This window comes from Macaca thibetana, chromosome 3 (assembly GCF_024542745.1).
Source record: "Macaca thibetana thibetana isolate TM-01 chromosome 3, ASM2454274v1, whole genome shotgun sequence".
In the NCBI taxonomy this organism is placed as follows: Eukaryota; Metazoa; Chordata; class Mammalia; order Primates; family Cercopithecidae; genus Macaca; species Macaca thibetana.
This window is the reverse complement of record NC_065580.1, coordinates 2123623-2137044: the sequence shown is the minus strand read 5'-3', so window position 1 is coordinate 2137044 and position 13422 is coordinate 2123623. Positions and strand designations below refer to the sequence as shown.

The 13422-nt window shown below is 39.1% G+C and overlaps 1 protein-coding gene across 3 annotated transcripts in view; it reads left to right on the top strand.

The window, feature by feature from the left end:
- UBE3C (ubiquitin protein ligase E3C) overlaps positions 1 to 13422 on the top strand; it is a 542607-nt gene that overhangs the window by 65118 nt on the left and 464067 nt on the right. For all 3 annotated transcript variants that reach the window (XR_007724501.1, XM_050785708.1, XM_050785709.1), the window contains exons 11-13: positions 3020 to 3106; positions 8685 to 8842; positions 8990 to 9222. Coding sequence is in view for 2 of the 3 variants with exons in the window: in XM_050785708.1 (XP_050641665.1) it covers positions 3020 to 3106; positions 8685 to 8842; positions 8990 to 9222 (478 nt within the window). In the remaining variant the exon portion in view is untranslated. The remainder of the gene's footprint in view (positions 1 to 3019; positions 3107 to 8684; positions 8843 to 8989; positions 9223 to 13422) is intronic.

Here is a 13422-nt window from a genome sequence, read left to right as displayed (position 1 = left end):
TAGCGAATTTTTGTATTTTTAGTAGAGACGGGGTTTCACCGTGTTGACCAGGATGATCTCAAACCCCTGACCTCAGGTGATCTACCCACCTAGGCCTCCCAAAGTGCTGGGATTACAGGCGTGAGCGCCTGGCCCAGAAATTTATTTTTAGTAGTTTAATAATTTGTTTTATTATTGCTTATTGAGTGATTTAATAAATATTCTCTCAAGATTAGCTTGAAATGTAAATTTTAAAATGTGTATTTTAAATGTGTATTTCTGAAAATGGTATTCTAGAAATATGTATACATTCATATGGAAAGATGTTAATTATAATCTTAGTGACAAACTCTCTTAGAACGTGTAGGAAGAACTCATTTTTGTTTCCATGTGTACACACAAGGATCTGGATGGATTTATAGCAGGATATTGACTGATGATTTCTGGGTAGATGAGATGAAATGTGGCTAACATTTTGCCTTGTTTTGTTTTAATAACATTTTTTTAAAAAGTTTCTCGACTAAAGAGAAAATAAGCAAATACTACCTTCTCAAATTATTTCAAAAGTTCATGTTTTTCATAGCTTTTTTCTTACTCTTTTTTCCATATGACGGTTGTGTATTCTTAGCAAATAAAACTCCACAAAGGCAAGAAAAAAAGTTAACACTCTTATCAGGTATATGGTAAGGATTTTAAATATCTCAGAGATAAGGTATCTATTATCCTATTATCATTTTCTAATACAGCTCCCCTTTTCAACAGTATAATCTTTTTCAGAGTTTTTTTTTTTTTTTTTTTTTTTTTTTTTTTTTTTGAGTCCGAGTCTCACTCTGTCGCCTAGCTGGAGTGTGGTGTTGTGATCTCGGCTCACTGCAACCTCAACCTCTCAGGTTTCTCAGGTTCAAGCGATTCTTCTGCCTCAGCCTCCTGAGTAGCTGGGATTACAGGCGCCTGCCACCACGCCCGGCTCATTTTTCTATTTTTAGTAGAGACGGGTTTCATCACGTTGGCCAGTCTGGTCTCGAACTCCGGACCTCAAGTGATCCGCCCACCTCAGCCTCCCAAACTGCTGGGATTACAGGCGTGAGCCACCATGTCCGGCCATATTTCAGAGTGATTTTTAAGTGGAAATTTGCTCGAACACTAATGACAGACAGCATACTTAGTTACATGTCTTAATTGGTCTCCTTTAACTTATATTATTATCATTTTTTTCATTTTTCCAATAATATTAAATATTTATTAAGTAATATTTTCCAATAATATTAAATAATATTTGTTGGAGACTCCGTTTGGGATTCTGCTCTTGCTGGAATGAATGCAGTGTGTCCTCACTTTGTCATGGCGTGTGACTGATAAACATCATGCATGTTTTCATAAAATCATAATACTTCTGAGCTGGAAGGACCTTAGAACAGATGTATTACTGCCCCTTCATTTTCGTATGCAAACATTGCTTTTAGCCTACATGACATTGGAAAGATAACTGGGCTGAATGATCTAATAGATTCTTTCTAGCTTAAGATTTCCTGCTTCTAGGTAAATTTCACATGTTCTTTCATGCTTTCACTGTTTTTTCAATGATGTACCCTTATTGCCATCTGGATATCTCAAAATGCATTACATTAAAATAAGAATGGAGTTCAGTTGTTGTTGTTTTTTTAATCACTACTCCATAATTCCTATGGTGTACTCAGAAAGTGCCGATATGGAACAATGCATTTGATGTTTTGGACTGAGTGCAGGAAATTACTTGACCGATCAAATACGAGATTTTTTTTACTGGTTTTTGAAAGATCTCATCTCTTAAAAAAATGTTTATGCTAGCTGATTACACAATTATGGCTAGAATGTTTATCCTGTCACAAACATGCAGTATACAACATAGAGCTAATTTAAATGCTCATGCATTCTTCACAAAGTTCATCTTTTTAAAATCTAATATTATAGATGAACAGTTTTTAATTTTTATTTTTATTGTTTGGGATAGGATCTCACTTTGTCACACAGGCTGGAGTGTAGTGGTGCGATCTCGGCTCACTGCAGCCTCGAACTTCTGGGCTCTATCGATTCTCCTACCTCACCCTCATGAGTAGCTGGGACTACAGCCACCACGCCCAGCTTTTCATAGAGACGAGGTCTCACCACATTGCTCAGTCTGGTCTCAAACTCCTAGGCTGAAGCAGTCTGCCTCCCTTGGCCTCCCAGAGTGCTGGGATTACAGGCATGAGCCACCATGCCTGGCCTAAAAGTCTTTACGATACATTTTTTAGATTTATTTTTGAGGTGTTAACAGCACATTTTTTTGTATTTCAAGAAAAGTGACTTGAGTCCATCACTAAATATTTTACAAATTTTAAACGTGTTAAGTAGGCCAGGTGCAGTGGTACATGCCTGTAATCCCAGCACTTTGGGATGCTGAGACAGGTGGATTACTTGAGGTCAGGAGTTCAAGACCAGCCTGGCCAACATTGTGAAACCTCATCTCTACTAAAAATACAAAAATTTGCCAGGCATGGTGGCAGGCACCTGTAATCCCAGCTACTCAGGGTGCTGAGGCAGGAGAACCACTTCCACCCAGGAGGTGGAGGTTGCAGTGAGCCGAGATTGTGGTGCTACACTCCAGCCTGAGCAACAGAGCAAGACACTGTCTCAAAAAAAAAAAAAAGTATTAGCAGTAATAACAGTAGTAATATAGAATATTGTGGCATATTAATATGATATGTAGCAGAGGGGGAGCAGGTTCAACTTGTGCATGAAAACAGCTTATATCTTCATCTTTTGGGGTAGATCTCGCAGCCCAAAAAGCGGGGGAGGAGGCGCTTTCCTAGCTTGGTAACAGCGCGGATTGACACCTCTGGGAGCCGTGTCTCGGTGTTCTCATCAAATGGCTGGTTGTCTGAGGCAGCTTTTTGTGGTATTAGCACAGAGATTTGCTAAACTGTATGTTGATCTTCAGTGTATTGCTTTTTTTTTTTAAAGAAATGTTTTGAATAAGTAATTGCTCACTGTTCTGTGTTTTTCCCCTATTCCTTTTTAGGCTTCTCTACAGTTTAGCCTTTAATGCCAGGTTTCTGAGACATCTTTGGTTTCTAATATCTTCCATGTCAACACGGATGATCACAGGGTATGTATTATACAGACTTATAAATTGAGCTCACAGGCACAGGAAGTAGCAGCCTAATCAGAAATGCTGCCAGAACCTGTTTTTAAGTCCTGCTTATACTGGACTTATTTCATATTAGAAGGAAAGTTCCAGATGGTCTCAGTTGCACAAAAAGAAAAATCAGTGTCTAATCTTAACAGTTACTTATCTGTATATATTATTGAGAGTATGGTTTTATCTGAAGGTAAGTTTGCTTTAAATATCCTAGCCATTTTTTTAAAAAAAGTAGACATTTGGAAATTACTTTGCTCCATATGATTTTACTATTCTTTTCACAGTGAAAATACAGATTTGAAGTAAATTTAAGACTGCTGCAAACATTAGAACAGTGTAGATATTTTTAAACATTTGTTTAAATAATTAGATTTTTCTTATTTGAATCGTGTAATTTAAAAAATAGCATCTTTGACATACATATTTTAATTGAGTGTGTAATAGGTAGGAATTTCATACTTAAAATCCTTCATGGTAAACTGACTTAGCCTAGTACTCTGTTGTTGAATTTTTCCTCTGCCAGGAGTCTCAGCCGGCCGGGCGCGGTGGCTCACGCCTGTAATTCCAGCACTTTGGGAGGCCGAGGCCAGTGGATCACCTGAGGTCAGGAGTTCAAAACCAGCCTGGCCAACATGGTGAAACCCCATCTCTACTAAAAATATAAAAATTAGTCGGGCATGGTGGCACGTGCCTGTAATCCCAGCTACTCGGGAGGCTGATGCAGGAGAATCGTTTGAACCTGGAAGGCGGAGGTTGCAGTGAGTCGAGATCGTGCCACTGCAGTCCAGCCTGAGTGAGAGCAAGACTTCCTCTCAAAAAAAAGAAGTCTAAGCCAGTCCCCCTGTACTGTCATCGGAAAAGATGAAGTGTGTAATTCAGTTAATTGGAGACTAAAATTAGAAGATGCCACCTGCATGTCATGCTCATGAGAGTGGTGATAATAGCAGTCACCGTTACTGACTCCATGCTGTGAACCAGCTCATTCGGTGGTGGGAAGACACATCTCAGTTGTAGGGCAAGAGTGTAGGAAGTGGTCTTGTTTTCTTTTTAGGAACAGGAAGTTAGAAGAAAGAATTTTTGGTGGATTGGGGTGGTATATCTAAAATATAAACACATGCTCATCTGCAGTCTGACTTGCTGTGTACAGTCATAATGAAAACTCTTGTTGAGATTTCTGAATTTTGAGCTTTTTCATACAATATGTAGAGCAAAAGATATTCATTCGTATGTTATTCAGCCACGCACAGTCAGCCCCTTTATGATGGAACTGGTGTTCAAATCATCTGGGCAACACAGTTCATACTAATGAAAGGGGAATGTCAGTTTCTCAATATTATTACTTAAAATTTTTCATTTTTTTAATTGCATCTTAAGTGAGGAAAAGGGAATTTTAATGCTGCCACTGTGACTGGTGAAACTCCTAAAGGTTAAGTGAGTTTATCTTGCATCAACAATGGGTGGCTAAAGCACTCCTAGAAATGCTTTCTAGACGAAAGCACGAAAGACTCTAGAATGATTTACCGTCTTGAGAAATGCTTTTCTTTCATTTCCAAACCAAAATACAGGATTTTAGGTGTGTTTTGTTGTGTTTTTTGGTGCATTTCAGCCACTTCTGACTATGCCAACCTTGGTTTTCATTAGTGACAGGTTTGTTTCGGGCAGAAGGAGATTGAGAATCATCAGGACAGGAAATTATCATTTACCCATAAGTGCCCCAGCTTAGCAACAGAGACACTGTCATAGTTCTGCCTGATAATTGCTTATTTGTTTATGGCATTTGTCTCTTGCTAAGGAAATGGAGTCATGGTGTGTGAAAGAAAAGTGGGATATTGTTAATTATATTAAATTATTAATACTATTTTATGATAGGGTAGTTTTATAAATCTTATTAAAATACAGTTTGAGAATTTGAATGTCTTTTTACTTGTTTAATTTATTAGAATAAAGTCCCTCAAGAAACTGACAGTGTATTAATACGTTCTCAATACAGATGCTCCTTGAGGTACAATGGGGCTGTGTCCTGATAAACCCATTGTAAGTTGAAAATATCATAAGTCGAAATGCATTCAAGACACCTAGCCTGCTGAGGCCTCACAGCTTAGCCTAGCCTACCTGAAACGTGCTCAAAACACCTGCATTAGCCTACAGCTAGGCAAAATCATCAAACACTAGGCCAATTTTACAATAAAGTGTTGAATGTCTCATGTAATTTATTGAATATTGTACTGAAAGTGAAAAAACAGAATGGTTTATGGATACTCGAAGTGCGGTTTCTACTGAATGGGAATCGCCTTTGACCATCTTGAAGTTGCAGGATCCTAAATTGAACCATTGTAAGTCAGGCACCATCTGTATATGTCTCATATTTCCTACTGGGAATAAAGTTTAAAATGAAATGACTGATTTTCTGAAACTGGCACTCAAGTCAAAAATAGTTTCACAGTAAGGCTTGCATTGCTAGGACTTTCAGCTTTTGTGGGCAGAAGTACCATCAGGGGAGCGTGTTAAAATGCATATTCTCGTGAGACGAGATTGTGCCATTGCACTCCAGCCTGGGTAACAAGAGGGAAACTTTGTCTCAAAAAAAAAAAAAAAAAAAAAATCAGATTCTCTGATCCTGCCCTAAGACTTGGGTTAGAAACCCTGGAGACTGCGACGTCACAGGCTCATCAGGTGATTGAGGTACAGATGGTTTGGGGGCCAACCGAGATGCACTATTCTTCACCCCAGTCTAGCAGACCACATTTAAACATTCTCCAGATGGATAGTGAATTTTGGCACATCAGACATTTTGCAAATAACATCTTTATTCGTGTACCTGATTTTCAGTACTTGCTATTGTAATCAGCCAGTTTAGTTTCCCTCTTCTTGAAGATGAAGGAACCCATAGCCAGCTGGTACTTTTTCCATTAGGCATCCGTTGACTATGACATAGCAGAGATGCTTTGCCCAGAAGTCTTCAATGTGGGCAGTAGGTGCTGATGTTGGCTGTTTTATAAATAATCTCAAAAGAGTCTACAGTAGTATTCTGAAGCCTGTTAAAGGAAGAATCCGTTTTTTTTTTTTTTTTTTTTTTTTTTTTGAGACGGAGTCTCGCTCTGTCGCCCAGGCTGGAGTGCAGTGGCCGGATCTCAGCTCACTGCAAGCTCCGCCTCCCGAGTTCACACCATTCTCCTTTCTCAGCCTCCCGATTAGCTGGGACTACAGGCGCCTGCCACCTTGCCCGGCTAGTTTTTTGTATTTTTTAGTAGAGGCGGGGTTTCACCGTGTCAGCCAGGATGGTCTCGATCTCCTGACCTCGTGATCCGCCCGTCTCGGCCTCCCAAAGTGCTGGGATTACAGGCTTGAGCCACCACGCCAGGCCAAGAATCCGTTCTTAAGACTAAAAGCTCTTTGCAAGGGTAAGGGACATTGAACAAGGAGGAGGAGTGGTTCCCACAGGCACGCAATGTGAAAACCCTTGTTCTCAAGATCTAGACAGAGATTAGGGATTGCCCCGGGTCTCATGATGGTGAGTAATTCACCTAGCTCCCCTGAGTTATGTGTGAATCCATGTCTTTTCCATTACAGTAAGTTACAGACTTTTTATTTGCACATAAGTCCTTGAGATTGACCTGTTTTCAGAGGAATATTTGAGTCAGTGTTTATAGCAGAAAGAGTGGTCAGCAGAGAACTAAGAGACCTGTGTCTCGTTCATGCCCTGTCTGCAGGACAGCATTGGCACGTATCCTTCTTGCCAATCCCACTTTTTGTGTCATCTTGGCTTCCGCAGTGAGGTAGGACAGTTGTGCTTTGTCCCTTTTTGATTGTCCCTACAACGTTTAAAGTTTGGATGGATGGCATTCATTCATTAATTGATTATTACATTCAGCATAGTGCTAAATGCAGAGTGTCACAACTACAAATAGGGATCATGTATGCTCCAGTTGTGTAGCATGTGGACATAGTGTATGTTCTCTGTGGGAACAGTTTCGGGTGCACATATGGGTTCCTGTTCTCAAAGCAGTTGATGATGGCAGTGCCCTCCCCTGAACCATGTACCATGGAGACTCAAAAGCTCCAGGTGGCTCAGCCAAGCTCCTTATGGCCCTGCTAATTATAACAAGTGGTCTTACCTTCTGCTTTGCTTTCATATGTGATTTGTAGATCCTGACTCCTGGTTTCATCTCATCCACTATATACCTGTAGTTTTGTGGAAATGGATATTTGGGGAGATAAGAGAGTGATCTTGCTTTCAATGTCTGTTAACCTATGATTGATTTGACTTGGTAGAGGGGACCATGGACTTTATAGAAAGAGTTTGCAGGTGATTCTTTGTTAGCTAAATGTTCCATAAGACAAAGAACCAGACTTAAAAACAAGAGAAAAGGAAGACGTTCTAAGTGAAATAAGTCAATTTAATATATCGTAGCTCTTTTTTATTTGTTTGTTTATATTTTTGGAGACGGAGTCTCATCCTGTTTCCCAGGCTGGAATGCAATGGCATGATCTCAGCTCACTGCAACCTCTGCCTCCCAGGTTCAAGTGATTCCCCTGCCTCAGCCTCCCAAGTAGTTGGGATTACAGGCACCTGCCACCACGCCCAGCTAATTTTTTATGTCTTTAGTAGAGACGGGGTTTCACCATGTTGGCCAGGCTGGTCTTGAACTCCTGACCTTGTGATCCACCCACATCGGCCTCCCAAAGTGCTAGGATTACAGGTGTGAGCCACCACACCTGGCTTTTTTTTTTTTTTCTTAACATTTTAAACTTTTTTTGAAACAGAATCTGGCTCTGTTGCCCAGGCTGGAGTGCAGTGGCACAATCTCAGCTCATGGCATCCTCCGCCTCCTGGTCTCAAGCCATTCTCCTGCCTCAGCCTCCTAAGTAACTGGGACTGTGGGCACATATCATTACACCTGGCTAATTAATTTATCATATCATAGCTCTTGATGGGTGACAGAGGCTGCTGAGTAAAGACCACCTTAGCTGCTGTGAAAGCAGGAGCAGGATGGGAGCTGGTGAATAAAGCAGACAGTGGGAGCAAGGCCACTGTAGAGAACCAAAAACTTTGTTTCTTAAGGTTCCAGTTTGGCTTCAATATTGAATAGCTTTCAGCCTTACCAAAAGTAAGTCGCTGGATAAATTTTTCCTGAGAGCAGAATGATTTGCCTTTATTAAATATGTTGAGTAGATGGGAAGGGGGATGGTTTCCTCATAAAAGTAAAGTACATGTGTGTCTTGAATAGCGGCCTTATTAGAACTCTTCTTAGGGCCTTAGCCTGGGAATGACTGGCTCACTCTTAGTAACTTCATTATCCGGTTGATGTAGGTAGCAGGAACCTTAGTGAAGATTAATGGGTTGTTATGCTATTTTATGTATTAATCTGTGCTGTTTATTAACCTGCATTGCCATGGTGACTTTACCTTGCCTTTAAGTAGTTTAATTCCTAATGCAAATGTTACTTTCCCTGATTATATTTGTTTGATGTTATGTTTTAATTAGTTCCCAAACTAAGACTAATTGTAAAGTGACTGGTTTTTTTCTTCTTTTCTTTAATTCAAGGTCTATGGTACCATTGCTTCAGGTGATATCCAGGGGTTCTCCTATGTCTTTTGAAGATTCTAGTCGAATCATCCCACTCTTTTACCTTTTTAGCTCCTTGTTTAGTCATTCACTAATTTCCATACATGATAATGAATTCTTCGGTGATCCCATAGAAGGTAAGGATTTTGAGAAACCAGTTTGCTGCTGGCCACATGGCCCATCAGTTTTCATAGACAGTAGAAAAGTTTTAAGCTTTTTAAGTCTTTCAGTGTGTGTTAAAAGATGGAAAAAGAAATGATAGAAAATTGGATTGTATTTTTTAGTTGTAGGTCAAAGACAATCATCGATGATGCCTTTTACTTTAGAAGAGCTGATAATGTTGTCTCGATGCCTTCGAGATGCATGCCTGGGGATCATCAAGTTGGCTTATCCAGAAACCAAACCAGAAGTTCGAGAAGAATATATTACAGCATTTCAGAGTATTGGAGTCACTACTAGCTCTGAAATGCAACAATGCATACAGATGGAACAGAAACGATGGATTCAGTTATTTAAGGTATAGAGTATATGTATTTTTTTTGTTTGCTGACATTGAAAAATATACACATTTTTGTCTTGACCATTGCAGAGGAATAAAAATACAGGTTTGTTTCAGACATGCGTTAATTTGCAAGACCTTTTTTTTTAAAAAAAAAATACATACATGGACTTGATGTGTCTCCCAGGCTGAAGTGCAGTGACACCATCATACCCCGCTGCAGCCTTGAACTCCTGGGATCAAGCAGTCCTCTCACCTCAGCCTCCTGAGGAGCTCGGGCTACTGGCACGTGCCACCATGCCCAGCTAATTTGTTAGTTTTTTTGTAGAGCCAGAGTCTCACTGTGTTACCCAGGCTGGTCTCAAACTCCTGGCCTCATGGGTTCCTCCTGCTTCTGCCTCCCATAATGCTGGGATTATAGGCGTGAGCCACTGCAGCTGGCCTGTACAACTTTTTAATTAAGAAAAGTAATTTTAGTACTTTTGATTAAGGTAATTTAATTAACTAAAATTACTTTCATTTTAATTTACATTTGCCTCACTTAAAACTATGTTTTTAAACCTTGTTACGTGCATCTTTTCTGTGTGGCCCTAACTACTTAACTGTGATACGATGAAATATAAATACAGTTTTTAAAATGTTTTTATTTTTCAGTAAATATTTCTTAGATTTTATTATTTTTTCAAACCTTTCAAAAATTGATTAACAAGGTAAAATAGGTCATTAATTTTTAATGCTAGTTGTATATAAATTATTTTAACATATCTTCATTCTTAACCAGAAAGTGAAGTTTTGAGTTACTATGGCTGGAATGTTGGCAGGAAACCACCACCAGTGAGAATGTAACTGTTGGGACGGGAAAAAAAGAAAAGGAAAAGGGTGCTTGACTTCCCATGAAATTTCTGCAGCAAACACATCTAGTCAGCTAAAATTGCTCATTAAAGGAGTGAGAGCAAAAGAAGTGCATTTTCCAAATTGAATGCTGGATTTACAGTCCGTTTAATACCAGCGACCTCTCGCACACTAATGTTCAGTTCGAGTCATCAGCTGTCCCTTTGGGTCTTTTATCACTGCTTTTGTCAAGCTATCTATTTAATTGAAAGAAGTTAATTGAATGAAAATGATCAACTAAGCTTGTATTAATATTGCTAATGGAACTTTCTTCTTGGCCGTGTTTGGAGAAAGATGTCAAGCTAGACTTTAGGAAGGGCCCATTAATGCTTGCACTTACCCTGATGGGCTAATTAAGGAATGCTTATTCATCCTTCAGGTCCACGAGAGTCTCTCTCCAGCCCGTTCTGCCTGGTTTTACAACACATTTCTCTTAGGAGCATGAGCATTAGCAGCAGCAGCAGTAACTGATAATGTTTTGATTGCACTGAATACAGTCCTAATGCATCATTGAATTTATAATTTGGGCAGATTGATGTAATATATGTTTGCACAATTTATTTTAATTACCTATTTCTGTAGTCCTAAGTAAACTGGAAAGGTCACATGGTAAGCCTTTACTATATCCTTTCTTAAAGATTGACAATTTTGCAACTTTTCTATGTTAAAAAATAAGCAATCTCACCTATTTAAAACTTACAATTCTTATATAAGCTTTTCCTGGACGTGGGTGTTACAGGTAGCATGTTTGTTTTCCTTTCCATATTTGATTAAACCCTGGGGTCTTTATTAACAATAAAGCTTTCCATGATGTGGAATATCAGGTGTTGTGTATGATATCAGATCATTTCACTGTTTTATAGCACCTGTTGAGAGTTTCATAATTTCCATATGACAGCCTTATCTTTAGTATGTAGAAATCTCTGAACTTAATAATGCCATATAAGGTATTTTCCACGCTGACCTTATTTTGTTTTGGTTAAGCATTAAGTGAAGAGTTTGTACAGAATTTTTTATGCCTCAAAATGACTCCCTGCCACCTTATTAACCATTGAAGGTTTTAAGAATTGGGGTGAGGCCAGGTGTGGTGACTCACGCCTATAATCCCAGCACTTTGGGAGGCCAAGGCAGGTGGATCATGAGCTCAGGAGTTTGAGACCAACCTGGCCAACATGGTGAAACCCCATCTCTACTAAAGATACCAAAAATTAGTTGGGCGTGGTGATCCACGCCTGTAATCCCAGCTACTGGGGAGGCTGGGGCAGGAGAATCGCTAGAACTCGGGAGGCGGAGGTTGCAATCAGCCGAGATAGCGCCACTGCACTCCAGCCTAGGCCATAGGGTGAGACTCTCTCTCAAAAAAAAAAAGAGGGTGAATGTTTACCTTTTTTTTGTTGGTGGTGGTGATCGTTTTAGGTTTGAAATAAGTTGTTCTAAGACCTTTTGAGTTTAGAATTGTTTAAAGACCTTTTTTTTTTTTTTTAAAGGATTTCTGTTCTTTGGCCTCCTGTCCCCCAAACCATTTTATGCTACCTGCTGTTGAGCTGAGCCCCCCAAAATAAAAATCACTGCATAATTTTTGAGTAATCAGCTGCTATTAGCTTTTCTTTTAAGAAAATACTATCTTTATTATGAAGATATATGAACTTACACCTCTGCAATTAACTGTGTTTTAGGCAGTATTCTAAGAGCTTTGCCTATATTCATTTAATGCAATAGTTCTGTGAGAAAGATACTGTAATTTGTTTTTACAGTTGAGGTCATGTATGTGATGGTAGAACCAGCTACTATTCTACATTCCCCTTCTGAAAAGAATAAAAATATTATCAGCATTTTTCATATTATTATTGTACCAAATTTGAGTTGAAGAATTCGAGATACAATCAACCAAAGAAGGCAAAAAAAGCGTTTTGCCCATGATCTCCTGCCTTCCATTGATTTTGACAGAATTGCAAATGATGAGACCTGACTCCTTCAACACCGACCATTTTCATTTTTCAGTCGTATCATGGTCCTCCCAAAGTCATTTGTGTGAGAGGCTCTGTTGGCTGGTCACAGAAACATAGAATTTTAAGTGGATAGAGTCATCTTTCTTTGTCACTATAAGAATTGAGGTCACTTTCTAAGCCCTGCCTTGACACTGCTAAAACAGTTTATGCATTTATCAAATTTATAAACTCCTCTTGAAGTGTAATTTGTAGCTATAATTACTTTAGCTTGATGAGATAGGAAATCCTGTTTTGAGATGTCTGTGTGCATCTACCAAACTTAACAGGAGTTACCTCCTGTGATAGGGAAGCAGGAGGAAGTAGCAGGGAATGAGGAAGGTTCTCATGCCCTCGTTATCCATATGTCTGGAGAGAGAGAGAGACCCATATTGTGAGTTTTTTACTTCCTTAGTGGTTAAGTTGTATTTTTTTCAATTCCAAAAAGCTATTTTTAAAAAGTAGTAAAGCAACAGCAGTTCTCTGTTAATATAATCCTAAAATGCGGCCATTTAGCTGTCCATGTTACAGCTAAGATACCTAAAGCTTGTAGCGCTATGCCATAGCCTTTTCTGTTATGAAGATTTGATTCATTTTTTTGTTTTTTGACTAAAGTGGATACTATATGAAGTAATTTTATAATGTTTTAAATATGTGCTGAAGAATACTGTTTTTCAAAATACACCAGTTTTTAACCTGTTTATGCCAGAGGTTGCAAATTTTTTGTGTGAAAAATCAGGCCTTGGCCATGACCTTGAGCAGTAGAATATAAATCCCACAAGCTTAGCGTTCCAATAATGGAACACTAGGCATAAATGGGTTAACAAGTGGTAACTCAGGGCTATATAAAATTTGGTTAACCCTTGACAGCAGCAGTGCATACCAGATACTTCATGACTTTCATAGGTTAGAGTGTTTATTCTCAGTTATTTGAACATTCACAGTATTCATCCCACCCATAGTGACACAGCTCTGTGCTAAGGGATCGTGAATGAATTCACACTGGGTGCCTGTTCCTGCAGTATCACCATGTAATGAAGGAGACATGCATTCAGCTAATGACAGTGGGAAACAGCAAATCGCAGAGGCTGGGCCTGTGGAAGCACACAGGAGAGAAGCACCAGCTGCTGCTCACCTGACACAACTCAGTTGAGGAAAACGGTTGTTTTCCAATGAGGTCATGTTCTTAGAGCTTTTTCTGACACATTACTTTTATATATTCTTCTTATGAAGTCAAATTGTAAAAATCCATTGTCGTTTGATGTATTTCCCACATTACACATTTACTGCACTTCAGAACCTGGAAATTGTGTGCTAAGTATGCTTTGTATTTTGCTTTTTA